A 26,784-nucleotide genomic window follows, 5' to 3' on the forward strand; every position below is an offset into this window, starting at 1 on the left:
CCCCCCCCCCCACACACACACACACACACACTGTGGGACGGATCAGTCAGCCTCTGTTTATGGACTCTGCTCTGTTCTGGAATTTTGTCAAGTGGGACGAGCTGAGGTGTGGAAAGGATCGGGTTGTCGTGGATACATTGTTGATATAGCAGCTGAGACACTGATAGATTACACACACACACACACACACACACACACACACACACACACACACACACACTGAGAAATATTGTGTAGTGCATACGATGTATGTGCTGTACTGCACTCAGACACAAACAGACAAATTCTTGCAACATTTCACTCCAGTGCTTGGACTACAGGGAACTCCAGTAGCCAGTACTTCTGGCACTCCAGCTAACCCAGAGAATACTATTAGACTTTATGGGAAATGATGGTTAGGAAAAAAAGCATCAGTTATTTCCGATTTCAAAGTGGAGGAAATAGAAGTGAAGGGTAAACATAGGCAGAGCAGAGCCACGCCTGGGCCCAGATTAGTCTTCCTGCCGTTTCAGTCACAGCAGAGTGCTAATTAGCCTGCATTTCTCTATGGGATCCGTGCTAAATATCCCCCTCAGATGCTAATGAGCCAACAGCTCACCTCAGCTCCACTGAGAAATGGATCACAGAATGGTCACTCTATTTCACTTGATATATTTATTATAAATTGTCGCACCCATGTTTTTCTCTACAGCATCTTTCGACATATTTAGCAGAATGTTTTTTTCATTCCCCCTATATAGGATAGGAGTGCACATGTTTATTTGTTTATTTTGAACAGAGAAGTGTCCATAGCCAATTAAAGTTGCTGTTCAAGTCACCAAAGAGGCTCTGGAAAGCCTTGGCCATGGTATGAGACAGATGAGACACATAGACTGACTCAGTTCAGTCAACAGTGAGGTTGGCCTCAGTTCATCTGTGTCTCTGTTGTTATGGAGTCAGATGACAACTGAGTAACCCATGGAAGTGATGCCTAAGGACACACCCAATTTTCATGACCCCCCACCCACTTCTCTAGATCTCGACCAATGGAGGTGGCAGATGTGTGTTTGTGTGTGTGTTTGTGTGTGTGTGTGTGTGTGTGTGGGTGTGTGTGTGGGTTGGGTGTGTGTGTGGGTGTGTGTATGTGTGGGGAGCTTTGGGGTGAGAGGGGGGCTTGCAGGACTGCCTTGCTGTCCTCTCAATCTTACCCCCTCCCTCACTGGTTTTCCCTTGCATGATGCTTGGCATGATGGGTGTCCAGTTGCCAGTGGATATTTCTGTGCTAGTCCCCTACCCAACCCCCCCATTCTCCCACCACCTCACACCAGTCCACTCCTCTGAGGGGAGAGGGGGCAGCAGGCACCTTCAATCAGCCCCCCAAAATAGCACAGGGGGAGGGCTACACACCCCTGTGAGGTCCCAGAGTGCCTTGTCCTGCTCAGTCCTATCCTCAACTGCACATAGACAGACAGGCAGGAGAGGAGCCAGGAGCCAGGAGCCAGGATTAGACCAGTGGACTGTTGGATAAAAACAGAACAAAGTGACCGCTGCTTGGATTATACTGAGAGAGTACACATTCATACCCAGAGGTATGTGTGATTCTCCAAAACATTGACACAGCCAAACACGCAAGCACCCACAGCAGGGCAAGTTTCTCCACACAGTGAGTGGCTAGTCAGTCCTGCACCATGAAGCTGAGCGTGGCTCTGTTTTTTGCGGGGCTCTTTGGAGCATTGGCGGCCATGTTTGTGCTCCTCTCCTTCGGGACGGATTACTGGCTCCTGGCCTCAGAGACATGTGACCCTGTAACTGACGGATCTATTGGACCTGGAGGTGTCATCCTAGAAGTAAGCAACATGTCACTCTACGAGGATGATAATGAAATCTATTAGGTTTTGCACTTTTTATCACAGTCTGCTATTTGCCTGGTATTACTGTAGCAATGACAAGATAAAATGATTGTAACATAATAATTACTTTTAGTAAGATTAATATTAAAGCACCATTACTTACCATGAATACTCTATATGTGTATACCGTATATGTATAATGACTAATTGTGTTGAATAACAACCATATTTTTATTTACCATATCACATCTTTGTAAATATGACTGTTAAGGTGTCACCTGTACCTCTGTACAGTTACAGTAAATGGCCTCATTTAGTTGTCATGGCCACTGCAGGTGCAAGCAAGGAGAGCTGGGGTTTCTGGGATTCTACATCACTGTCTCTTAGTGCTAAAAAAATAGTTGGGAAGAGAGCCATATGGAGTACTGAAATATGATCTTGTTTATAATCGTAGGAGCGGTCTGTTGAAGTTGTAGTGAGGTGAGACCATATAGCCAAGGAGAGGTCAAGGACAATTGTTGTTGTTTAGATTTAAGGGGTAACAGGGTGTGGCAGTTATTATTGCAGTTTTTATTCAGTAAACAACATTTCTGAAACATCGTCAACAGCTGATCTCATTCAAAACCTTCCCAACTTGGGCTCATTTCTCTTAAGTGTTCTATTTTGGTACCTCCTTAATTGGTGCTTGGTTCGATTACTCTTTGAGTAAGAACTGAACTATGTATACAGTACATGGATCCCTTAGGGGTGTGTACCAGTGAAACCAGACCCTGGTCAATGCAGTTGGTGTGTAACTTTAATTGAGTCATACCAGATGCCCCAGTGATAGAAATACAAATGTCAATATGTACAGTCCATGTGGTATGGTGTTGAATATCACCCACCATAGCAGATCCAACTTTTTATGGTGAGCAATGAAACTGGAATCTCTGCATGATATCGGCTCCAAACCAAAACCAACGATATTGTATGTACCAAAGCATTGCCATGCTTTAATATCAAACTAAACCTGGCTTCAGGCTGGTGGAGGTAGAAATCGGAGGACGGGCTCATTGTAATGCATGGAAGGGAATGAGGAATGATATCAAATATACGTGCCATCCATTCCATGCATGAGCATGAGTGCTCCAATTTCTCCCTCCTCCTGCCTCCCCGGAACTAAGCCTTACATTTGATGTGTAAAGCTTGGAAGTACCTAAAGAGAGACGGAGAGCAGGGAGACAGCCTGAGTGAGTTGAGAAAATCAAAAGCGAAAGGGAGAAATCATGGAAGGTGGAAAGGTGCAGAGGGAAGCTTGGTAGGGGGAGAAGATCATTGAGAGGATTAGATTCGGGAAAGGGGGAATTAGAGCAGCTGTCCCTCCACACACCCCTCACTAACCTCACAGGAAGTCAAAGGTGCTCACTCAGCTTGACCCCTGACCCTACAGTCCCCAGCTGTAATACAATACCATGACAACATCCATATGATGTTGGATGTGATCTGACAGGCTTTTCCAGGGAGCAGTAAACTGACATTCTTTCCCCTCCTCAGCGAGGGGACATGGTGGTGATGGAGGAGGGTATGATGGACACCACCACCTTCTACCACGAGGGATTCTTCTGGAGGTGCTCGTTTGGAGGGAGTATGGGTAATGGCAGCCTGTGGAAGTTCTGGTTCAGTAAGTCACATTTGTCTGTACTAATATCCACACTAGGGTACTTGTTAGTATACATGACTATGACATAACTAATACTTCTCATTAGGAAGAGTACGATTTGGATTTTAGGACACAGTTTGTAAAAAAAAAAATGGAAAATATGTGCTTGATTCTAAATAAAGTTCAGTTTTGATTAAAGTGTATTTGGTGCTGTATAGCCCAGGGTTTATTCAATAAGTAAATAATACAGCCAGCACTCTGAAATAGAAACATAAATGATCATCATCAGCATCATCAGCTTAGTCGCTGTCTGTGGACGTGTTTTGGTGTCAAGCCTTCTTCAGCACAGAGTATTGCCTATATTACCTACAGGAAGTGGCTATGCTGATTAAACCATCATTTATTTTTCTATTTGAGAGTGCTGGCCATAAGACACAGTTTGTAACACATACACAGTGCCCCCTTATGTTTCACGCTCTACCTTCCCTCCCTTTTTCTACACATTTGGGCATTCAGGGTCAAACAACCAGAACTAGTGTATATCCATTTCCATGAGTCACATGTTACTTGTTAAGTTGATCGCATACTGTAGTATAACTGGATGGGGATGTTCTTTAATGATTTGATACTGCATGAAACTCTCTTATATTGTTCGAAACCCCTGTCATGGAAAGATTGAATCATGTGATGTTGTTCAGGTTCCTTTGTCATATGATGCTGGGTTTTCCGAAGGGGAACTTGCAAGAGGGGTCATTGTCACAAACACCCGTAAGTTAAGGGAATGACTTAGCGAAGGTCTGCTGAATTCCACAGGCTAGGGAAGAGAAGGAGAGAGGAGAGGAGGAATAGAAGGGAATAGACAGAAAGAGAGAGTCACTAGAGGTATGGAAGAAAAAAGAGGGAGAGGGAAAGACAAAGATAAGTGATGGAGAGATACTGTACTTAGAAAGAAGATATTCACCACCATACAGAGTGATGAGGAAAGCCCCTAAAGAAGTCAGTCTCTCTGTCTAAATGCTCTCTGACCACAAGAGGGACTAGCACACTCTGTAGCCTCAAGTGACTGATGTCATGGAATGTTTGCCTCAAATTAGATGAGAACAGAGTGGAGCATTTGATAAAGCTATACGATGATGCCAGCTGCTCTCTTCATGATTTATGGGTTTATCATGAGGAAATTATATTTCATACGGCTACAACCTTTTTTTTTTTTGCCCTGTTTGTGATTTCTGTCATAAACTATGATGTCATGTACAGTGCAGTATATAATGTACCTGTTTGGTCTCTCCCTAGCCAATCAGCCGCACTCCAAAGTATGCATGCATGCGTACCTTTTCCCATTTCCTGTGTCTCATCAGACTCACAACTCCACGACCTATGACAACGCCATCAGTAAGTGTTTTTATTTGTACCAGTGTGTGTGTGTGTGTGTGTGTGTGTGTGTGTGTGTGTGTGTGTGTGTGTGTGTGTGTGTATAAAGTAGGCCTACTGTATGTATGGAAAGTGTCATTCTGTGGCTCATTGTTCCTGTTGTCTAGTCTACAGAGGCTTCTGGAGTGTCTTTATGCTGATAGGCGTGGCCGCCGTTGTGATGGGTGGGTTCATCATCATCTGCGCTGCTCCATTTGCCAGTCACCGTCTCTATAAGGTTGGGGGTGGACTCTTCCTGGCATCTGGTGAGTTACTATATCCTCCATGAAATAAGTGATGTTGAATGAACGGATATAGGTGAAGAGCCCACAAACCAATCATGAATACCAACACCAAGCCTGTTTGACTGGTATCCAATAGGGCTACAACTGACCCCCCCCCCCCTCTTTATCTCCCTCTCTCATCTCCCCTTCACCTCGTGTCTCTTCCTCCCCTCCCTCCCTGTGTCTCCAGGTCTCTTTCTGTTGTGTGTGGTGGTGATGTACGTGCTGTGGGTGGAGATGTTTGAGGTCGTGGATCTCTATGTGGACTACCAGCGTTCCTTGTGTCCTGGGTTTGAGCTCTCGATCCACTACGGCCTGTCCTTCATGTTCGCCCCTGTTGGAATCTTCTTCTGCCTCCTGGCCGGCCTACTCTTCCTCCTGATTGGCCGATCAGTGCAGATGCAGTACCACTGAGTGTTGCTAAGACAATTCCTATGGCGACGGCCTAAAGAGGAGGGGTCTGAGGCTTGTGGAACGCCACTAGTTCTACTTCCGGAACGTAATGGAAGGAACCGCTTTGATTGTTGTGCCAACTGGTTTGACTGGCTCAAATAGTATGTTCCATCTTTCCATCTTGAAGTTCCAACCACAATGGAATTCACAAATGACACCCTTATCTCCATATAATACACTATTTTTGACCAAAGCTACTGTACATAGGGAAGTGCTCAAAAGCGCTGTACTACATGGAGAACAGGGTTCCATTTGAGACAAGGCTAAAGTTCCCAATCACTACATACTATTCACCTGACATCTGCCAGACGAGTGATTGGTTGAATCCCGGTTGGTGACGGTTTGCTGATGGGAGCATATGTGTGGTCACATGTTGCCATAGCATCAAGCAAGAAGTGAAAAGTGTATAAGATTAGGAAGAGCATAGCTAATTATCATTGTTACATTCTTTCTCATCATATTTCAAGGTTGTTCAAATGGTTTTTAGAAGGCTGCTTTACTATTGTAACTTGCATGAAGTAGGCTAATTGTTTTTAGGTGTGCATACTGTAGGAATGGTGAAAAAGTCACTTTATATACTTTTAATTTATTGATTTTGTTACCACTTCATTCATTAAATATATACAGTAGACGTTATTTTTTTTGGACTTGCTTGTTCTGAGTATCAAGGTTTCTCTTGTAATAGTAGTGAAGATTTAGCCTGGTGTTCAGACTCCAGTTGTCCTTTTGTCAGTGGGCTAATACAGTAACTACGCAAATATACCACATGGTCTGATGCTCCAATACTAGTAAAGATTGACTAACAATATAGAATTTATTGACTCGGGCATTGCACTTTGTCAATTTTGATACGATTTTGATATACATGTATATCCAGTCTACCTGGAACAGCTCTATCTTATATGTCTTCTATTTTCATCCTCATACCAGTCAGATTTCTTAATGCAAAATAAACATGTTGAAGTGAAAGAGCAATTAGAAATAGTAAATACTGTATCGTACAGTATTTACAGTTTACATTGTACACTATATGCAGTTTTAAACAGAAATAAAATAAATTTTGTGAATGTAGATTTCAAACATTCTATCCCAAATCCAAGTGTTGCTGCTACTTTGTTGCTGTTGCTAATAAGCTATCTTAGGAGCATTAGGACACGAAAGGAAAGTAAAGGGACATTTTGGTAACACATGAGACATAGGTATGCTTGTGTGTGTGTGTGTGTGTGTGTGTGTGTGTGTGTGTGTGTGTGTGTGTGTGTGTGTGTGTGTGTGTGTGTGTGTCTATACGTGAGACCTCACCTGTGCTGGGCTGTCTAGTCTAGTCTAGGAGTTAGATCCAATTACACACAGAATGTCAAACATAGAGAGAGGGGCCTCACCCAGAAAACTCTCGCTTCTATTTTTAGGGCCTCCTAATTCTTCTGTATGGCATAAGGATCTATTCATACGACAACCACAAGAGGACAGTATTGTCTCATCTGTCTCACCAGCAGTTTCTCCAAGTAGGAAAACAAATCTCAATTTTTTTCCCATCTCTGTGTCTTTATGCATTTCATCACCTCTACAGGGCTAGAGTCTGATGTCCCAGATGAAGGTGTTCACACCATGACTGACTACAGGATGGTAATTTCACTCATGAATGGAGGATTTGATCAGGATCTGAATGAGGATCTCAGTCTTCACCCACATCATGCCTTTGTGCATCATAATACACTTACCATATATCAAAGTGCATCCTAAAGTTTGCCTTAGTATACAGGGAAGTGTGATTACCTGTAATATATAGAGTGGTCTTCCATCACTGTGATTATTCAGAGTTATCTTGTCCCTTTACAGTTTGAGGTGAGCAGTGAAGATATTCTACCTTAGCCCTTCCTCACTTCTCTATGGGTTTTCAGGTTGCTGAGGTTGACACTACAAAAGAGACAAACCTCATCTATGTTCACATGGCAGTCCATAAGTTAGCCAGAGAGAGAGAGACACACACACACACAATCAGATACTGTAGGAAATAAATAATGAAAATCTAAAATTGAACAACATGAAGACCAAAGTCCTGTGTATCTGTAATGGAACTGTCCTCACGCCCAGGTCTCTATCTGGAAATACACCCTTATCTCATGTTAAAATCAAAGTAAAACTCTTTTTTCTGTGTGTGTGTGTGTGTGTGTGTGTGTGTGTGTGTGTGTGTGTGTGTGTGTGTGTCAGGGGAGGCTGGTGGAGGTAGAAATTGGGGGATGGGCTCATTGTAATGCATGGCACAGAATGAGGAAAGGTAACACACACATGTTTGATATCATTCCTCATTCCGTTCCATGCATTACAATGAACCAGTCCTTCTACCTCCACCAGTCTCCACTGGTGTGTCTGCACCAGTATGTTCTTTACTGCAGGTTCTGGGCCTTTACCTCCAGAGTCTCCTGTCCTTGCAGACAGTAATGTCATCAGAGCGGGTGTCCCAGCTGAATTCAGTGCTGTTCTGCATGATTGCCCATGATAATTGTGTATTGATAGCGAGCGCAGGAGATGGAGTATAATTTCCATAGAGAGATTCCTAAACAAATACCTGTGCTCAGTAGTAGAGGAATGGGTGGTGACGAAGGGGGTTGGATGAGAGGATGAGAGGGTAAGGGTTGAGGGAATGAAGGGATGGATGAGAGTGCGTGTGTGTGTGTGTGTGTGTGTGTGTGTGTGTGTGTGTGTGTGTGTGTGTGTGTGTGCGCGTGCATATGCACGCATGTGTGTGTGTGTGTGTGTGTGTGTGTGTGTTAAAGAGAGAGAGAGCATGTGTCTGAGATGATTGAACAATTAGGATGCTCACTTTTGTAAGGGAGTGAGGAGGACAGAAAGAATGGTGAAAAGAGATACTTTCAAACTAATACCACTAGGTAGACAGACTCCTGCACCCATGGTGGTACATCAAGGTAATGTCAAAGACACCTCCATGTCCTGGGATGTAAACAACTCCTGTTGTTGTTTCCCAACTCTAACACTGTTTGCCTGAGTGCACTCACGTCATGCCACATCTAGGCCACTTATCACCGATTATCTTCCAAATGTATCATAATCCCATCTGACATTTAAGTCTGATTTCATTTTAATCTGATTAATTTCAGCTCTCAGAAACAGGATGTATTTGAATTGCATGAACAAGATGGCAAGTCATATTACACGCTGCGCTCTTCTTTAGAGATAGTTTAACATAATTTCCGATTTCATTTGAAATAATGAATAGACAATGGCCTATGTTAATGTGTGAATTTACAATTCAGAACACTAGCTCGTATAATTACTGTGCATAATTCAGGGGAGCTGAGCTACTGTATAGATGTCCCTCCAGTGATATAACACATTACAAACTTTAGCAGAAAGGTGAAAACCCACACCAGATTTAGTTTAAAATGATACAATAAAGTGTGAACATTTGTAAAGTAATTGTGACTCTGCTTGATCATCACATGAAACTTGAAAAATGACTTACAGCATTTGCAATAATGGTATGTACTGTTACCATTATTGCATTACTTCGTAACGTAGAGGGATAGTTCACTCAAATTATGAAACAATGTTTTTGTTTCCTTTGTTAACTCCTTCCCTGAAAGCAGTCTATGGACAAGGAGAAAGGGCAATCCACACTTTGTTTACCGAGCCACTTTCACAAACCTCTAACGTTAGTATTTTCGAATAAAAAAACAATGTACCATAAAATAGCTGCCATTTGAGAAGATAATCAGTGTGTCACTGTAAGTTTGATTTGAATTCATAATGCATTTTACATGCATTTGCATGGTAAAATGACTATACAGGTAATACAAAGGTAGCCTACAAGACACATACAAAATACAATACAATGTTTTAAAACACAGATTGCATAGAATCAAATGTCCAGTATAGATATACTGTTTTCTTTCTTTTAAATACATTAAGTACATTACAAATACAAAACATACAAAACCTGTTTATGGACGAGTGTGTTGTCTCTGACAGTAGAGGGTCTGGGTCGCTGCGTACACTGTACCCAGTACCCTGTACACTGGGCTGATGAGATGCATATGAGAGCGTGTGTGTATTTGTGTGTGTTTGTATCTCAAACTAATTAGAGTTTTACTGTGGAGTCTTTTTCACACAAACCAATCTCCCTGGTATAGCTTTCTCAGCGGTAGAACAGGACAGAGTGCTGTGTGTCTGAGATGATTGAAGCTATTTTCCTGTGTCTTTACTTAGTTATTCACACATTATTACTAATATAAACAAACCCCTCCAAACACACTGTAATTCAGTTTTACATTTAATTACAGTTCTATTATGCTATTCCAATACAAACAGGGGTTTGCTTTTTATTATCAAACTTGCTTTATTTCATAACAATTATATTTTAATAACCATTGTATACAAAAATGGCAATTGTTGCCAGCACATATTTAACAAAATATCTGTTTAAAATCTGCTAATACTTCTCAGTAAATATATGTATTGTGTAACCTATCCATGCATGCAGAGAATTGCATTGAATTCTTCACTGTTTATTTACCTCCAGCTCCTTATTTGGGGTTGCATACATTATCTATTAATGCAACTCCTTATTTGGGCTTGGCTTCCCCTCCAGCAGTTAATTAATGCTACAGTACAAACAGCCCATGGATTCCTCATGAATATTCAAAAGCGACTCCCATTAAAGCTATGATTTTGTATGCAGTGTTGCGGGGAGGCGGTTTGATGGAACAGGATTTACATGCTCCTAACCTTAACCTCTGTCCTTGCTATCTGGTTGAGGTGTAACGTCTGGATAGGTACATCTCTGAAATGGCAACAAGAATAAAGTTAAGTGACTGTAATGTTCCATCAGAACACTCCCTCCTCTAGGCCGAGGTTACTTTAGAGTCATTTTGTCATTTCTCTATCCCCTATATAGAACTACATCGGGTGCATGGGATCACCAGTTCAACTGTTCTTTTTGAACAAAGGAAAATGGGTATTTTAGGAGGTTGAAACAGCGTTGAAAACGAAAAGACATCGTGTAGCTGACAATAAGTTGTTCAACTGTCAGCGCTGTAGGCTTATACCTGTCATTTACCCACCCACACATCTCCGTCTCACCGCATTCCTGGAAAATAAAGTAATAAAGTGCTCTCACGGTGTTTCTCTCTTATACTAACAACATTTTAACTCCAACTATGTTTCGTTACGACCCAGGACCATCCAATACATTCCCTCCTATTTGAATCACTTGGTCATTTGTGTAATGAGAAGTTGTATAGATGTTTGGTATAGAAGATGTTTGGTATAGAAGTTGTTTTTCTTGTGTCAGATGCGAGTATACTTGTGTCTCAACAGCTTACTGTGTTCTAAGGAGGTACAAATGTTCGTGTCACCTAACTATAATTCTTGCGACTTTAAGGGTAGATATGTTTATTAATGTCTTCTTTCAAGAGGCCACTGTCATCTCTCTTTCCCTGTAGCATGTCCGCACGTGTAAACGCATTCAAAAATATACACGGACTAGCACTGTTTACCATATGATCATTACAGAAATATACAATTCTAATGTGTTTATTCAAATGCTTAACATTTTCTTTGTCTTGCTATTCATGTGTATTCATAAGAGTTATTTCATATGCGACCTAACCTAATTAGAGTAACATTTATGAAAATCAATATGTATTATGTATCCAAATTAAACAAAACAAAACATAGGGCTATTACTAACGCATGAACTACATCAGGGCAAGCATTAGAGACATGCAGTAGCTAATCTAGGTGACATCTCTCTGAAGTTACAACAACACCACCACCACCACCAGGCTTCTTATGGCGGGGGTGTCACTTTCATACAAGACTTTTACAACAGAACACATATTTTGTGAAGCTAGTATAGCCATAACTAGAAGACATCCATTTACGCTGGGCATTTTTGGGCTTTTTTGTCAAATGTGTGCGTTTGTCTGTCGTTCTGTCTATCACATTCCAACTCCTTAAGAGAAAATGTGTAGGAGTGGAGCGGTAAGAGGGAAGAAGAGGAACAGGCTGAGAGTTCTGATGAGCTTCCAAACCAACTGATGAAACTGGGTAAACCAAAACATGAGTTCACCCTTAAAGAAGAACCATCACAGCATCCCTTTAGCAGTAGTAGTATATTTCAGTGGAGGCTGGTGGAGGTAGAAATCGGAGGACGGGCTCATTGTAGCGCATGGAATGGAATAACAATGAGCCTGTCCTCCGATTTCTACCTCCACCAGCCTCCCCTGGTATATTTTCTACACTGTAACCTCAGCTATACAACCCAATGAGACACATACTGCATAGTAGTCATAAAGTGCTTAGACACATGCTAACAATGATTGCAATAGACATCTGAAGATAGATAGATAAAACGACTGACACACAAACAGAGACGTAGACATACTGTACAGTAGATTGATACGTACTGTACCTGTTGGCTTGAAGCTCCTTAAAGACCGTTGGACCGTTGTTCCACATCAGTTCTAATTCACTGTGCAATCAATCCTATAGCATCGTTCCTACAGTATGCATCATCTATCCACTGAGAAACGTACATTTGCTTTACCGTGAGCCTTTTCAGGCTACATGTGTTTTCTCATCCTCTGAGTAGAGGTGTTTTATACAGGCTTCAACTTGCAAATGATGCCTCTGACCCTGAGTGGGATTGACATTTTCTTGAAAGTAAAATCTTGTATGTAAAAATGAGTTGTTTGCTGGTTTGCAATGGTAAAGGGAGACTTAGTATTAATAGAAGTATAATGATTTCCTGAGATGGGATGTTAGGCGGGTCAGCGCATAATATAACTCCACGCAGATGATAAATGAATATGTTCATGTATTCATTTATTAATTTATATGTTTGGATAGTTGTTTACAGTAATTTAGGCTTAGATTTCATTATTCTCATGATCTGCCATTCAATCTTGATACTCCTTTGGCAAATACACACATTGTTTACTTCTCACTGACTGAGGAGCTTCCTCCTCTGGGATGAAGGCAGCGGGGGGGACGCAATGTGAACAACTTGGGGGGTGTGTGTGTGTGTGTGGGGGGGGGGGGGCGGCCCATCCAGGAGGACACTTTGTCATCATCCCCGTCTCTGGAAGGGGGATGAAAGGGGATTATTGGCGGTGAGGTGGTCAGACGGGATGCAACCTATTTCTATTCCTCTATCTCATGTCTGAGCGACTCCTTACTGTTGCTCTGATTGTGTTGCGCCAACCCCTTTCCCTCTCTCACCCATCTCTGTTTCCCCTTTCTTATCCTCCCTGCCTCTCAAACCTCTTTTCAGTGCCTGTTCCCCCTTCTTAATGTACTGTCTCTCTCCCATACCTCATCCAAGCCTCTATTCTCACCAAGAGGAGCCAAAAGAAACCGAGGAGGAGAGAGGCCTGGTGAAAGCTCACTGCTCTTGCCGCTCGTTGTGTTGCGCAAACTTTTCTAGAAAAGTTCTACCAAGAAGCCAAGTGTGAGGCCAGGCTGAGAAAGCAGGTCACACCCCAGCGGGCCTACAGTTGAGGCCTGGTAAATGTTACTGTTGATAAATAAACATTATTTAAAGGATCTGTCAGGTCCCGTTAAAATGTCCCCATCGCCGTGGTTCATTCGATACGCTGCTCTCAGGGTAAGGAATATTTAATCACCGCACTGAATTAAATGAATAATCACGAAGTCAATTTCCCAGGAGCCACCAGTGCTCCGAAGACAAGTGCATGTGTGTTTGTGATTTGCATACAATCCCCACCCCACCCCACTCCACCCCACCCTACCCTCTAACCCTCCTAGATCTGATCATGTACAGTTAGTCATAATCAAGGTTAGCACCATTTTGAGCCACAAGATGGCGACGCAGATTTTCTGCCCTCATAGAGGACAGCAGACCTACACAGACAGACAATGGGACAACTGTGAGGCACATCGTTTAGATTCCCTTCCAAGCCATACTGTATAAACAGGCCTACCTGTGTTCTGTGTGTGTGTGTGTGTGTGTGTGTGTGTGTGTGTGTGTGTGTGTGTGTGTGTGTGTGTGTGTGTGTGTGTGTGTGTGTGTGTGTCTGGCTGTGTTTGTTTGCGTGACCCTGTGCCCCAGTACCGACCGCCCCGTCTCTGCCCTATACCTCTCTCTCCTCTCTCCTCACACACTCAGCACTCGTTGTCAGGGCAACACCTGCCCATTGGAACGTTGGACACCTGCTTGTTGGCATGGTGACATCTGTGCCTTTGGGACGGGCAAGGGGCATCTGCTCAGCGGAGAGGAGAGAGGTGAATGGGTTGCCCTTGGCAACAGGGTTCTGAGCGGGGCTCTGGCATGGGCTCAAGGCATCGTGGGTAGAGCAGCAGGATTTTCTTAGTGTGAGGGCGAAACACTTTGCCCTCCTGTTCCTGTCGTTAGGAGATACACAACAAGGTTTCCATCCTCAGGCCAGATAAACATGGGGTCTTACCATTGGAGAATTTCCTCTCCTCTCCTTGGACTGATAGTTAGTTAGAGTGTTTTGGTTTCTCTTGACTCTTTCCTTTCATGTTTGACCCCTTGGTCTCCTTTCCCCTCTTCTTTCTAGCAGCGGAGGCTGGTGGAGGTAGAAAGCAGAGGATGGGCTCATTGTAATGCATAGAACGGAATGGTATCAAAAACGCTGTCGCATTACAATAAGCCCGTACTCCGATTTCTACCTCCACCAGCCACCCCTAGTCTCTACTTCTGTTCCTTCAACTTGTGTCTGTCTCTCATGCTCCTGATTAAATGTAGTGGTCTGAAATTAAAAAGTAGACATGTTTTCTCATCCAGAGAGTTACAGTAGGCATTATAACAGTGAAAAAGCGTGGCGTGTTTCTCTAATGAAACCTTTGCTTCGTAATATCAATAAAAATCGAATCATTATTACGGTTCTTCTGTACTTGCACACGCCAGACAGTGAGAATAATTTAATCTGTTAGATTGCATTTATTTATAGAGTCAATATTTTGGAAATATGATTGACATTTCTGCATGCTTTATTGACCAGTGCTATAATTTTAAAACCTGTAATAACATGTGATACAGCGATGAACATTAAGAAATCCATACATGTGTTGGACTAATTCACGACTTCATGGTATCAGCATCATGATCAGTTTTTAGATATGCTTGATTATTGATTTTTTTTTGCCATATATACAGATAGAAAATTGGGTGTATTTGATTAGTTTCCCACATGCATGCATTAGAAACCATTTTTAGTTTTGAAGGAAACCTATGAAGATGGCGAAGGGTTGCTTTAAATTAATTTCTCCACATCAATGATTCAGCATTGGTCCGTAGAGAAAAGCATACTGTATGTTCCATCTTTTCCCTCAGAAGTGTTTTGAACATAAGCTGATAAGTTGAATTGTGTCGCTAAAAATTCTTTTTTATGTGATATATAAGAGTTAATTCAAACAAGTGCTTAAAGCTCCCAAAGTTTGAAGCTGCTGTCCTCTCCTTTTCTAACCTTCACTTAATGCTTAAACAGCATTTTATTCTAATTTTCTTCCTCTGGAATATATTTGGAGTCAGTTTAATTTATTTTTGTTTTACATGCCACAGTGATGGATTGCTCTGATTTTAGATCCTAGCGTTGACAAGAGAAGACAAAAATAAGATAAAAAAGTGGCATTTGGCCAAAACCACCAACCTCTCAGCGCAAGACAATAAATCTTGTGATTCTGAATGCATACTTAACGCTGAATCAATGCACACTGTAGCTTGAAGGTTAACCTGCTTTTTGATTGGATTTGCTATTCTAATACAGCAGACATGGTGCATCAGCCACTGTCCCTTAGCAGTAGTTACTCACGGTTCAGTGATTCTTAGAGAGCAAAAATGAAATAAAATGCTGAATGACCACAATAATGTACTTACCAATGTATCTATTTATTTTTAAATGTTTTATTTAAACCTCTTTTAATGATATCTCATCGAAATATCAATTCTCTATTAATTTCGTACTGGAATCTAAACTGTCATATCTGATTGATTCAAATCTCTGTGCCATACAGGGAAGTGTGTGTCACCTGTGCTGGGTGGATGCCTGAAACCTCATCTTGCTCTGTACTGTATACTGTATATGATGCAGCGTTACTAACTATATGTCAGCACTGAACTAACTCTGAGGGCCTCTTCCTGTATCCTACGATGAATGTCATCTTCAAAAGGTCTTTTATGTGAGTGGGAAACTCTTCACAAGGAAGAGAGAGTAGAGACCAGGCGTTTCATGCTGTGCCAGATCTAATGGGAGTCTAATTACTGGAAGGCTAGGAGTGTCTTTAAAAACAACAGGACTGCAGCCAAATTAAAGGGACGTCTTTTATATCATTCTTGCACAGCAATGGCCTCAATATTTTGATAACGCATTATGGTATCAGAAATGTTGGCCTGTAATCAAAAGGGACAAAAAAACTAGTCTTAAAGTATCCACTTTAAAAAAACGAACCCACTTAATCTCAAAGGAATGGGTTATGATGTAATTACAGCCAAGAACTAAAGAACTAAGCAAGTAATTAAGACAAAGAAAGAAAGAAAAGGACAAGAGGCACAAGTAGGACAGAGCGAGCAGAGCAATAAACTTGATTAGAGTTAGCATCTTATTAGAGTTAGCATCTTATTAGAGTTAGCATCTTAAAAGCAAATACAGTACAGGCTTCTTAGGGCAATAGTGACAGGAGTGAGTGAGAAAAGAAGAACAGAGGAGAAACACCTAACCCTCCTCCTACTGTATGTACCTAACCTACCTCCTACTGTATGTACCTAACCCACCTCCTACTGTATGTACCTAACCTACCTCCTACTGTATGTACCTAACCTACCTCCTACTGTATGTACCTAACCTACCTCCTACTGTATGTACCTAACCTACCTCCTACTGTATGTACCTAACCTACCTCCTACTGTATGTACCTAACCTACCTCCTACTGTATGTACCTAACCCTCCTCCTACTGTATGTACCTAACCTACCTCCTACTGTATGTACCTAACCCTCCTCCTACTGTATGTACCTAACCCACCTCCTACTGTATGTACCTAACCCTCCTCCTACTGTATGTACCTAACCTACCTCCTACTGTATGTACCTAACCCTCCTCCTACTGTATGTACCTAACCCACCTCCTACTGTATGTACCTAACCTACCTCCTACTGTATGTACCTAACCTACCTCCTACTGTATGTACCTAACCTACCTCCTACTGTATGTACCTAACCCTCCTCCTCTCTGACTTAGGCTATTGCACTCTCTGCTGTTCACTAGGTGTTGGATCTCTGCATTAGTGCTGGTAATGACTTAAATGGCAGATCAGCTACGGCTGGTTTGCTGACGAGAGGGCGGGTGGGGGGGTGGGGGGTGGTGGGGTGGGAGGGGGGGGGGGCATGCTGTCTGGAGCATGTAGTCTAATTAGAGAGTGACTTAAAAACAGGTCCCCCATGGACCCCCTCATATCAACATTAGTTATGTCATTCAGTCTGGCTATTAGTGCTCCCACCAGCTCTACATGGCTGATACCATTCCTCATTCCGTTCCATGCATTACAATGAGCCTGTCCTCCGATTTCTACCTCCACCAGCCTCCCCTACTGTACAAGTACTACATGGCTATGTCACCCCTAATCATACCCATTCAATGTCCTACAGTGTCAGTGTTGAAATCATATTGGACATGTCCACTATGTATGTAGTTGTACAGGGAATGTTGCTTTCTGTGTGATAGAAATACAACAACATACACCTGAGGTGAACCTAATTGAAAAGGTGTGATATTGTCCATCCAGCAAAATACTGAAGGATCTTCCCCATGGGATGATATCATGGCCACAGTCAACCATACCCCAAGTGGACATTTTTGGGAGTTTAGGTATCAAAAGTTCATCCATTTCATCCACCAAAGTGTCTGAATCGTCCATCATGTACACAAAGGTAAAAACAAAGAGAAACGCACCAGTCAGTATCTATCTTAATCAAGTGGTGATCAAACACAAAGTGAGCTCGGATTCTAAATAATATATGAATGCCCATCCATATATCCCCCCCTCTGGGACAGCAGGCAGAGGGTGGGGGGTTCATACACATCCCCGTGTGTCCCCCCCCCCCCTCCCCCCCCGCATCCCTTCATCTGAGCTTCTTGGCTGTCTGACAGGGTAGATAGTTGACGGGCTCAGGGAGGCATGACTATGGAGTTTTCACTGCCAGCGCATAACTGGGAGGAAAGGAACAGCAGCTAAAATCCTGTGAAGTGTCGTTGTAAAGTGAAGTGTAGCTCAAAAGATGAGTGACGGACCAGACTAAGTGAAAGTCATATTCATTGCAGGGCCACTAAGTAGTGGTCATATTCATGGCAGGGTCACTAAGTAGTGTACATTGCAGGTCCAGGGTGTCTTCCACTGCTCCTGTGTTGTGGGTTTTGGGTCATGGAAAGTCGTTATTGAGAGAGACAGATATGGAGCTGTAGAAAAAGATCAGTGATGGAGGTGAGATGTCACTGCTGAACCAACTGTTCCCTGAGAGACCCTTTAGAGGGCGAGAGAGAGAGAGAGAGAGAGAGAGAGAGAGAGAGAGAGGTGGGAATCAACATCAATCAATTAGCGACCATTAACAGGGCAAATCAACTGTCCCCTGACTCTGGGAGCACAGCTTTATTGGCCTGTTGGCATGTTTGCAGGGATGTCTATTGAGTTTGTGCCTACATAGCAGAACAATGCAGAGCAATGTAGAAGAGAAGTGCTGAATAACACCACCATAGTTCTACAGTGGGTGATGTTGATCACTCGAGGGCCCTTGAGGATGACTTTTTATCTGACATCTAAACCTCTCTCATAACTCTTTGGAGAGTCTCACTTAACAGTCAGGCTCCCTTTTCATAAATCAAATAAATCAAATCAAATCAAATAATCAAATCAGAGTTTATTTATCATGTGCACAGGACACAGCTGTAAACGTACAATGAAATGCTTATTACGAGCTACGTCTCAACAGTGCATATAAGGATAGGAATGAAATATAAATAGAATAATAACAATACAATACACAATGTACTATCAAGTAAACAGTCAAACGATAACTGTTGGGTGGAATATATACAGATAAATAGTCGAAATATAATATAGCACCAATGATGGAAGTGGGTGTGGGTGTGTGTGTGTGTGTGTGTGTGTGTGTGTGTGTGTGCGTGCGTGTGTGTGTGTGTGTGTGTGTGTGTGTGTGTGTGTGTGTATGTGTGTGTGTGTGTGCGTGCGGGTGTGTGTGTGTGTGTGTGTGTGTGTGTGTGTGTGTGTGTGTGTGTGTGTGTATGTGCAGAAGGTAGTGCTGTTGGTTAGCTGTCAAGTCTTATTACCTGGAGGTAGAAGCTGTCTCGGAACATCTTGGTCTGAGACCGGATGCTCCGGTACTGTTTGCCATCTTTGATGATCTTCCGGCCCTTCCTCAGACACCAAGAGTGGATGTCCTGCATGGCTGAGAGCTCACTCACTCCCTGTGATGTACTGTGCTGTTTTCACTGTGGTCATGGTCGGTGCAGCAGCCGTACCAGGTGATATATATACCTTGTGTATATATATATATATATATATATTATTGTTATTATAAATATTGTTTCCAATGATTAAAAAGCCCCACTTCAGTATAATAACACCATGCCTATCTGTGTAGCTGTGAAGTGAAAGCATTGGTTTTCGGACTCTTGTTGCAAAATGGGACCTAAAAGTAATAAGAGAGCTACATAGAACTCTCTGTATAATTCTCAGATATATCCCCTTTAAATGGTTCCTAATTCTGCTTACTTATCCAGCTCTCTCTAATTGAAGAGGACCTTGAATTCCCTCGACCATGAACCTTACTCGCCGCATTTGAATACAATCAAATAAAAAGGGTATTCCTCCACTTTCAATAGAAATGCAGACGACAACAGAAGTCAGAGAGCTCCATTGGACTCACAATACTCTCTCTCTTTCTCTCTCTCTTGCTTGTGATAAAGACTCTGGCTGTTCCTCTGGCTCTAAGTGTAGTCATGTGTATAATTGCCTCTCCCTGCTTTGGGACTGAAAACACACCAGTGTGAATATAGAGGAGAGGCCATTTAATAGGAAATACTGTCCAAATAATACGGCTGCAATCTGCTGAAATGTCCCTGGTCACAGAGAGCCTACAAAAGAAGAAGAAGGAGAGAGAGAGAGAGAGAGAGATGCACAAAACGCAAGCAGCTGCCTATGGATATGAAGGAGAATGAGTGATAGAAGGGGGGAGAGGGTGGAGAGGGTAGAGAGGGTGGAGAGGGGGAGGAGGGGGTGTTGAGGGGATAGAATGAATGGGCGAAATGTAAATGCTCCATTGATCGTAGGGCTGAGGCAAGCGGAGGCTCTGCTCATCTTGATCAGCTCAAGGCCAAGGTCAGGATTACCGTCAAACTCTTGAGGCTGACCCCTGTCACCTTGACCTTGGCCCAAAGCTAGCAACCTGACCTCTGACCTCTATCAAGTCAACTCTGTCCCCTGAGACTCTCCATATGTGACCTGTGCATGTGTGTGGGGGGGTTTCAGCTGCTCCACCTCTTCCCTTCCTCTACACCAGGCGAGGAAGGGCATCTCCTGAGAGGCCAACAGGAACTAGAGGTTAATTCCAGTGAAAAAGCCTTCACAAGAACAGTCTTTCCTCAGCCCTGAGCCCTGCATGAGGCATACCCTCCCTCACTCATAGAGAGCTAGAGAGAGAGAGAGAGAGAGAGAGAGAGAGAGAGAGAGAGAGAGAGAGAGAGCTGGAGGGAGAGCATGAAAGCATACGTGAGAGTGATCCGTGGGCTGTTCTCTGCTAGGTGGTATCGATCTGGTGATTTAATTACACAAGCACACCACACACACACACACACACACACACACACACACACTCACACACACACACACATACACACACACACACACACACACACACACACACACACACACACACACACACACACACACACACACAGGCGCATACTGTGATGGATCACAGTATTAGTTAGCTCTGACAGTTATGCTACCCTTTTTGCAGTAATGAACCACATGCAACACAACTCGCTGCTCAACACTCCTGTCTATACAGTGTTTATAGCTAGTTAGATCAACCAGACAGACAGACAGACAGACAGACATACAGACACAGACAGCCAGACAGACACAGACAGTCAGCCAGACAGCCAGACAGCCAGCCAGACAGACAGACAGACAGACAGACAGACAGACAGACAGACAGACAGACAGACAGACAGGCCAAAAGACATACAGACAGACAAACCGACAGACAGACAGACAGACAGACAGTCAGACGGGCAGGCAGACAGACAGACAGAACAATAGGCCGACAGACAGACAGACAGACAGACAGACACACACACACACACACACATACACTCATGCACACAAACACACACACACCCACCCACACACCCACACACCCATACACACACACACACACACACACACACACACACACACACACACACACACACACACACACAGACACACACACACACACACACACACACACACAAACACACACACACACACAGTATTGTCTTTATATCTTCTTGATGGCATAGTCCATGCACTCTCAGGTGGCTGCCAGATGTGTTTACATACAGTAAATTCTCTACACTGTTTCAAATCTCCATCTCATTTTGAGGTTATGCATATTTCCCAGTTCTGAGATCTAACACTCTTAAAAGTATGGAAATACAATGATAATGTATTTCCTTGGAGAATGTAAACCTGTGTTTCACTCTGCAGGTAGTGTACTACTGAGTAGTTTATGATGGGGACACTCTCACGACTGTGTTCCTAACCCACAACTGGCCATTAGGGATATTGGGCCTGGTAACAGGATTATACCTGGGATATCACTACAATAATCACATTCAAACACATCCGTTCCCCCTCTTTTATTGGTAAATGTACCCCAGGCCAGTCCAGACATGATCAATAGGTCATCAGACAAGGTCATAGGTGAAAGGGTCATGGCCATGGTGATTGTGTGTGTGTGTGTGTGTGTGTGTGTGTGTGTGTGTGTGTGTGTGTGTGTGCGTGCGTGCGTGCGTGCGTGCGTGCGTGCGTGCGTGCGTGCGTGCGTGTGTGTGTGTGTGTGTGTGTATGTGTATGTGTGTGTGTGTGTGTGTGTGTGTGTGTGTGTGAGAGAGAGAAGGGTATTGATCATGACCCAGTCCCACTGATTGGAGAGGCCACCTGAACCTCTCACAGAGCAATGGTGGAAAACTCAAGAAAGGACGAATCACTGATGAAGAATAGAAAATGATCATCCCTGTCTAGCTGGGGGAATCTCTCAGCAATGCATCACTTGTTCCCAATCAATCAATCAACCAATCAACCAATCAACCAATCAACCAATCAACCAATCAACCAACCAATCAACCAATCAATCAATTTATTCTTTATCCCAAGACAAGTCTTCTAACTGGACACTATTGAATTTGTCAGTGTTTCTTTTGCTGTATTAGGTAGACGATGTCTTTTACACTTTCAGGTGTTTTAGCTGACTGGAGGTTCAGACTGAGGGTTCACTGCCACGTCCTGGCCTCGGGTTCTGCATTGTGTGCTTATTGCCTTTATCAATCTACTGGAGCACAGAACAAAGACCTTCGTGTTCAAACAGCAATTACTCTCACATCTCCCGAGACATCGGGCCAGGCCTAATTGGATTTAAATGAACTCCCAAATTTCCCTTTGTTACGGCAAATAACACGCAAGGCTTTTTAATTAAGATCCAATACTGGCCCACGTGGAGGGGTTGCAGTCGCTTTCATCTTCCACTCTTCAAACAGCGACTGGAGGGTGAGAAGCAGAGCCGGGAATGGCAGATAGGCTGGCCCACTGTCTGGCTCAGCAGGGGGCAGGTTCTATCAGGAAGGGTGGATTGGTTAATTAAGGTGCTGGTTCTGATCTGATAGATCTGCCTCTCTCAGTGCTGTGATGATGTTCCATGTTTAACTTTCATGGTAGAATATATATATACGCAAATGTGTGCAAACAAAGACCTCCTCCTGCCCCGTCTGACCTCGTTGAGAAGATAGGATCCACGGGAGATGAGTTGGGTGTCGGTCACATATCACCAGGGGGAACAATGTAGGACATGAGATAGATGAGGAGAACCAATATCAGACTGATTTCATGCCATACAAATGACATATAGAGTATTCTGTATATGTACTGTGCGTGCGTGCGTGCGTGCGTGCGTGCGTGCGAGTGTCTGTGCATTAAGTCCTAATTGCTGGTGAGAAACAAATGTCTGTCATCAAGAAGATCCTAATTCCTCACTGTGTTCCTATGTCTGAGAAGAGAGACATCCAATGTAACACATTATCATTAACCTCATTTAATTGGTGTAACTCTTAATACTCCATTTAGCATCACTGATTTGTTTTCTGGACCCTCCATTGTGACATGGTAGACCTCCTGAATGGCAAGTGTTCAAGGTGAACAGCCAGGGCAGGATGGCGACCAGTGACTCTGTGTGTGTCAGTGCAAGAACACCAGGGGAGGCTGGTGGAGGTAGAAATTGTAATCCATTGAATCTCATTGTAATCCATTGAATGGAATGAGGAATGATATCAACCACGTGTCTTTGCCTCCCCTGAAGCACACTGTGACCTGCGCCATACAGTTCCACAACTCCTGGTTGGTAGAGGCTGTAGTGTGCTCAAGCACAGGGAGGCTGCTAGCAAATACCTAGTACAATTTTAGTGAAAGGTGTGATCTGTTGGCAAATCACTGATTCAGATAGGAGAGGTGTCAGACACCAAACACCAGCCAAAAAAGATGCTGCAGTGACCAGGATCAGCCACAGCACCAATACTGTATAGGTCACAGCCCTTTAATGTTTATGGGGTTACAGTTGAAGAGCTTGGTTTGCACTGAGAATAAAGGATATGGACACATGGCCTATGAAAAGAATGCATACATAGAACATAAGTAGAATAGAAGTTAAACCCATGTGATTAGAGTATTTACTAAGCACTGCAGCTGCTTGCTATACTATATGCTCTCTTGCCCCCATAAATTAAACATTAGAAACACTGGGGGAAAAGGCGAGAAAAATTGCTTTTTTCATTATCTCCCTGATAGCTGAACACCACCACCCCCCCACCCATCCCATCCCCCCCCCCGCCCCCCCACCCATCCCACCCCCCCGCCCCCCCCACCCCCCGCCCCCACCCCCCTCTCGCCAAAACTCTAAACACAATTTAGGCCATTTCCATTACCTCAGTTGAGAAACTGTGTGGTAATAACTTCAGGACTGGATACATATTCATGCTTCACTTTGCTAATGTGTGATTTCTCTTTTCATTATATTGAGAAGGAGATATTAGGGGAACCTAATGCTGCGAGCGCAGGCTAACACAGGAGGTTGTATAATGTGGGCTATACTTCATTATGAGCGTGAGCAAATTTCTGCGATTTATATTCAAACATCAAGGCTGTGTTAACATTACCACTGTGCTGCTGCAGAGTAAAACCAATCTCAGACAGGGCTCTTTATCATTGGACCAAGGCTGCCTGTGTGTGTGTGTGTGTGTGTGCGTGTGTGTGTGTGTGTGTGTGTGTGTGTGTGTGTGTGTGTGTGTGTGTGTGTGTGTGTGTGTGTGTGTGTGTGTGCGTGCGCGCATGTGCATTCGTGCATTCGTGTGTGGGTGTGTGGGTGTGAGTGTGATTGTGTGTGTCTGTGTGTGTGTGTGTGTGTGTGTGTGTGTGTGTGTGTGTGTCGGAGTGTGTGTGTGTGTGTGTGTGCGCGTGCGTGTGTGTGTGTAGGTGAACATACATGCGTATAAAGGGATTTGGTGTAGTGTGTCTGTTGGAGTGTAAAAAGAGTGTGTTTATTAATATTCGACTTAAACTGAGGGATGGGTGAAAGTGGGATGGGGGGGTGGGTGGGTGGGAGGGGTCATGGGTTGCTGGCTTCTTGGTGGCTCTAATCACTAAATTTGCTCTCCCACTGTGAGTCTGGAAAGCTTTCTTTACTGGGTAGGGGGGGGGTGGAGAAGTTGAACAGTTGCATCTGGTTTGTGAGTGAATTAATCATGATGATTAATTGGCCTTCAAGTTAAATATCCACAGAGTGATGTCAGCCTGCCAGCCATCAGGGCTAAATTGACAGCACTTTAAGGAGAAGCAGATTGATTTACACAGGGACTAATGAAATCCCCCTCTTCTGAGGAGGGGAGGAAAGGTAAACAAGTACTTTTCTCTGTGTCTGTCTCCCTCCGTTCCCGCCTGCTTCTAGGTACTTTCTCTTCTGTCTCGGTATTGAACTGTTTCTCCTTGTCTTTAGTCTGGTCTCACAGTTCCTTTAGAAATGCTTCACTATTGATCAGCGTCCTTTCATTCTTACTGCTCCTGGATGATTTCACGAGGGAGAGGAGAAAAAGAGAGGGAAACACATACTTATAAGTATCGGGCAGTTCTTTCTTTCACATCCTCCCTCCGTCTCTCTCTCTCTGTCTCTCTCTCTTTCTCTTTCTGTCTGTCTGTCTCTCTCTCTCTCTCTCTGTCCCTCTCTCTCTCTCTCTCTCTCTCTCTCTCTCCCTTCCTGTTTCTCCCTAAAAATGCAAATGGTGGGCAACTGTGCATGCAAGCGTATAATGCACTTCCTGGTTCAAATTGCAGGTTTCCATGGATATAGTAGAGCAGTCAATTGGAGCATCAATTTCCTGTTTAGATAATCTGCATATATCAGGGGCAGTCACCCAATCAAGACACAGGAGACACACTCGAGGAGAGGGCCAATGAGTTCAATCAGGGGCGATGCGTTACTTTAATTTTTCATAACAAGGTGTTAGTCAGGGGAATACACCTGCGTTAAGTTTATAGCGATGAGTCATCACGATGTCATCAAGGTGACAGGCATCCGCAAAACATTATGCAGACCTGAGTTACTAAACAACAACAGGAAAACTTTTTGAACATGGAATTTTAATGATTACATACAGAGATGGATTATTTCCCTCTGATATCTTTTAGATGTGGTCTTGTAGTGTACTTGGGGGGCCATGGCTGGTCAGAGGCAGAAGCTCTACTGATAGCGTGTGTTTTTGATGTTCAATGCTACCCGTTCCCCCTCTCCTAGCCCCCCTGAGCCCCTCTGATCTGCACTGCTGCTCATTAAAACAGCCTCTCCACCTTCACATTAGCATCAGAGTCATGGTCAGCTAGCTTTGTGTTATCAGGGAGGAAAACAATATCAATAACAAACAACAACAACAACAATAACAAAAGTAGCCTTTAGTCCAGGGAGGAGAGGGGGAGAGAGGTCTTTGATAGTGTAGATCAAAGAGGGTGGAAGGTAAAGTAGACACACTGTTGTTTCATCTGGCGCCTCCCAAGGACATCTCTCATCCTGTGTGTGTGTGTGTGTGTGTGTGTGTGTGTGTGTGTGTGTGTGTGTGTGAGGCTAGTACCATGGGGTAGCCTGTCTCTGCAGGGCAGGTGTGTAGTATCTACAGGCCTGGTTCAGAGGGTGGAGGGGTCAAACATGACTACAGATAGAGGTTGTTTACAGGTTAAAGAGGCTGAATATAGTGGGTCATGTTGCACCACAGTGACACTGTAAAGTGGTACATCCATGGCCAGAGTGTGTGTGTGTGTGTGTGTGTGTGTGTGTGTGTGCGTATGTGTGCCTGTGTGCGTGTGTGTGTGTGTGTGTGTGTGTGTGTGTGTGTGTGTGTGTGTGTGTGTGCGTATGTGTGTGCGTGTGTGCGTGTGTGTGTGTGCGTGTGTGTGTGTGTGTGTGTGTGTGTGTGTGTGTGTTGGGAATATAGTATAAAGAAGGAGAGTGCATTGTGAGTGTAGAAGAGACCCAACGTAGAACAAAGATAGTCTTGAATGCCACTCATCAGCTCCTTCACGGCTCCTTCACATATAGAGAGTATACATGAATGCTGTGTCAAAGCAGGTCATACCACTCAGCTAACAGTGTGTGTGTGTGTGTGTGTGTGTGTGTGTGTGTGTGTGTGTGTGTGTGTGTGTGTGTGTGTGTGTGTGTGTGTGTGTGTGTGTGTGTGTATGTGTGTGTGTGTGTGTGTATGTGTGTGTGTGTATGTGTGTAAGTGCGTGTGTGTGTGTGCATGCGTGTGTGTGTGCTAGCTCGCACGTGTGTGTGTGTGTATGAATGCGACTGTGG

General features: G+C 43.6%; 1 protein-coding gene across 1 annotated transcript; it reads left to right on the forward strand.

The window, feature by feature from the left end:
* The first annotated feature begins 1,442 nt into the window (after positions 1-1,442).
* tmem182a (transmembrane protein 182a) lies at positions 1,443-6,533 on the forward strand. Its single transcript, XM_083681925.1, has 5 exons — positions 1,443-1,826; positions 3,363-3,489; positions 4,762-4,860; positions 5,007-5,144; positions 5,353-6,533. The coding sequence occupies exons 1-5, from the start codon at positions 1,668-1,670 to the stop codon at positions 5,574-5,576; spliced, it is 747 nt and encodes a 248-aa protein (XP_083538051.1). The 5' UTR covers positions 1,443-1,667; the 3' UTR covers positions 5,577-6,533.
* Positions 6,534-26,784: the final 20,251 nt, after the last annotated feature.

The sequence above is a fragment of the Argentina silus genome (assembly GCF_951799395.1).
Source record: "Argentina silus genome assembly, chromosome: 12".
Lineage (NCBI taxonomy): Eukaryota > Metazoa > Chordata > Actinopteri > Argentiniformes > Argentinidae > Argentina > Argentina silus.

Bases quoted from the DNA above. Each gene is read 5' to 3' on its own strand.
- tmem182a (XM_083681925.1), top strand. From the start codon at position 1,668: ATGAAGCTGAGCGTGGCTCTGTTTTTTGCGGGGCTCTTTGGAGCATTG. The intron at 1,827-3,362 runs GTAAGCAACATG...TCCCCTCCTCAG, and splicing joins CTGGAGGTGTCATCCTAGAA to CGAGGGGACATGGTGGTGAT. The intron at 5,145-5,352 runs GTGAGTTACTAT...CTGTGTCTCCAG, and splicing joins TGGACTCTTCCTGGCATCTG to GTCTCTTTCTGTTGTGTGTG.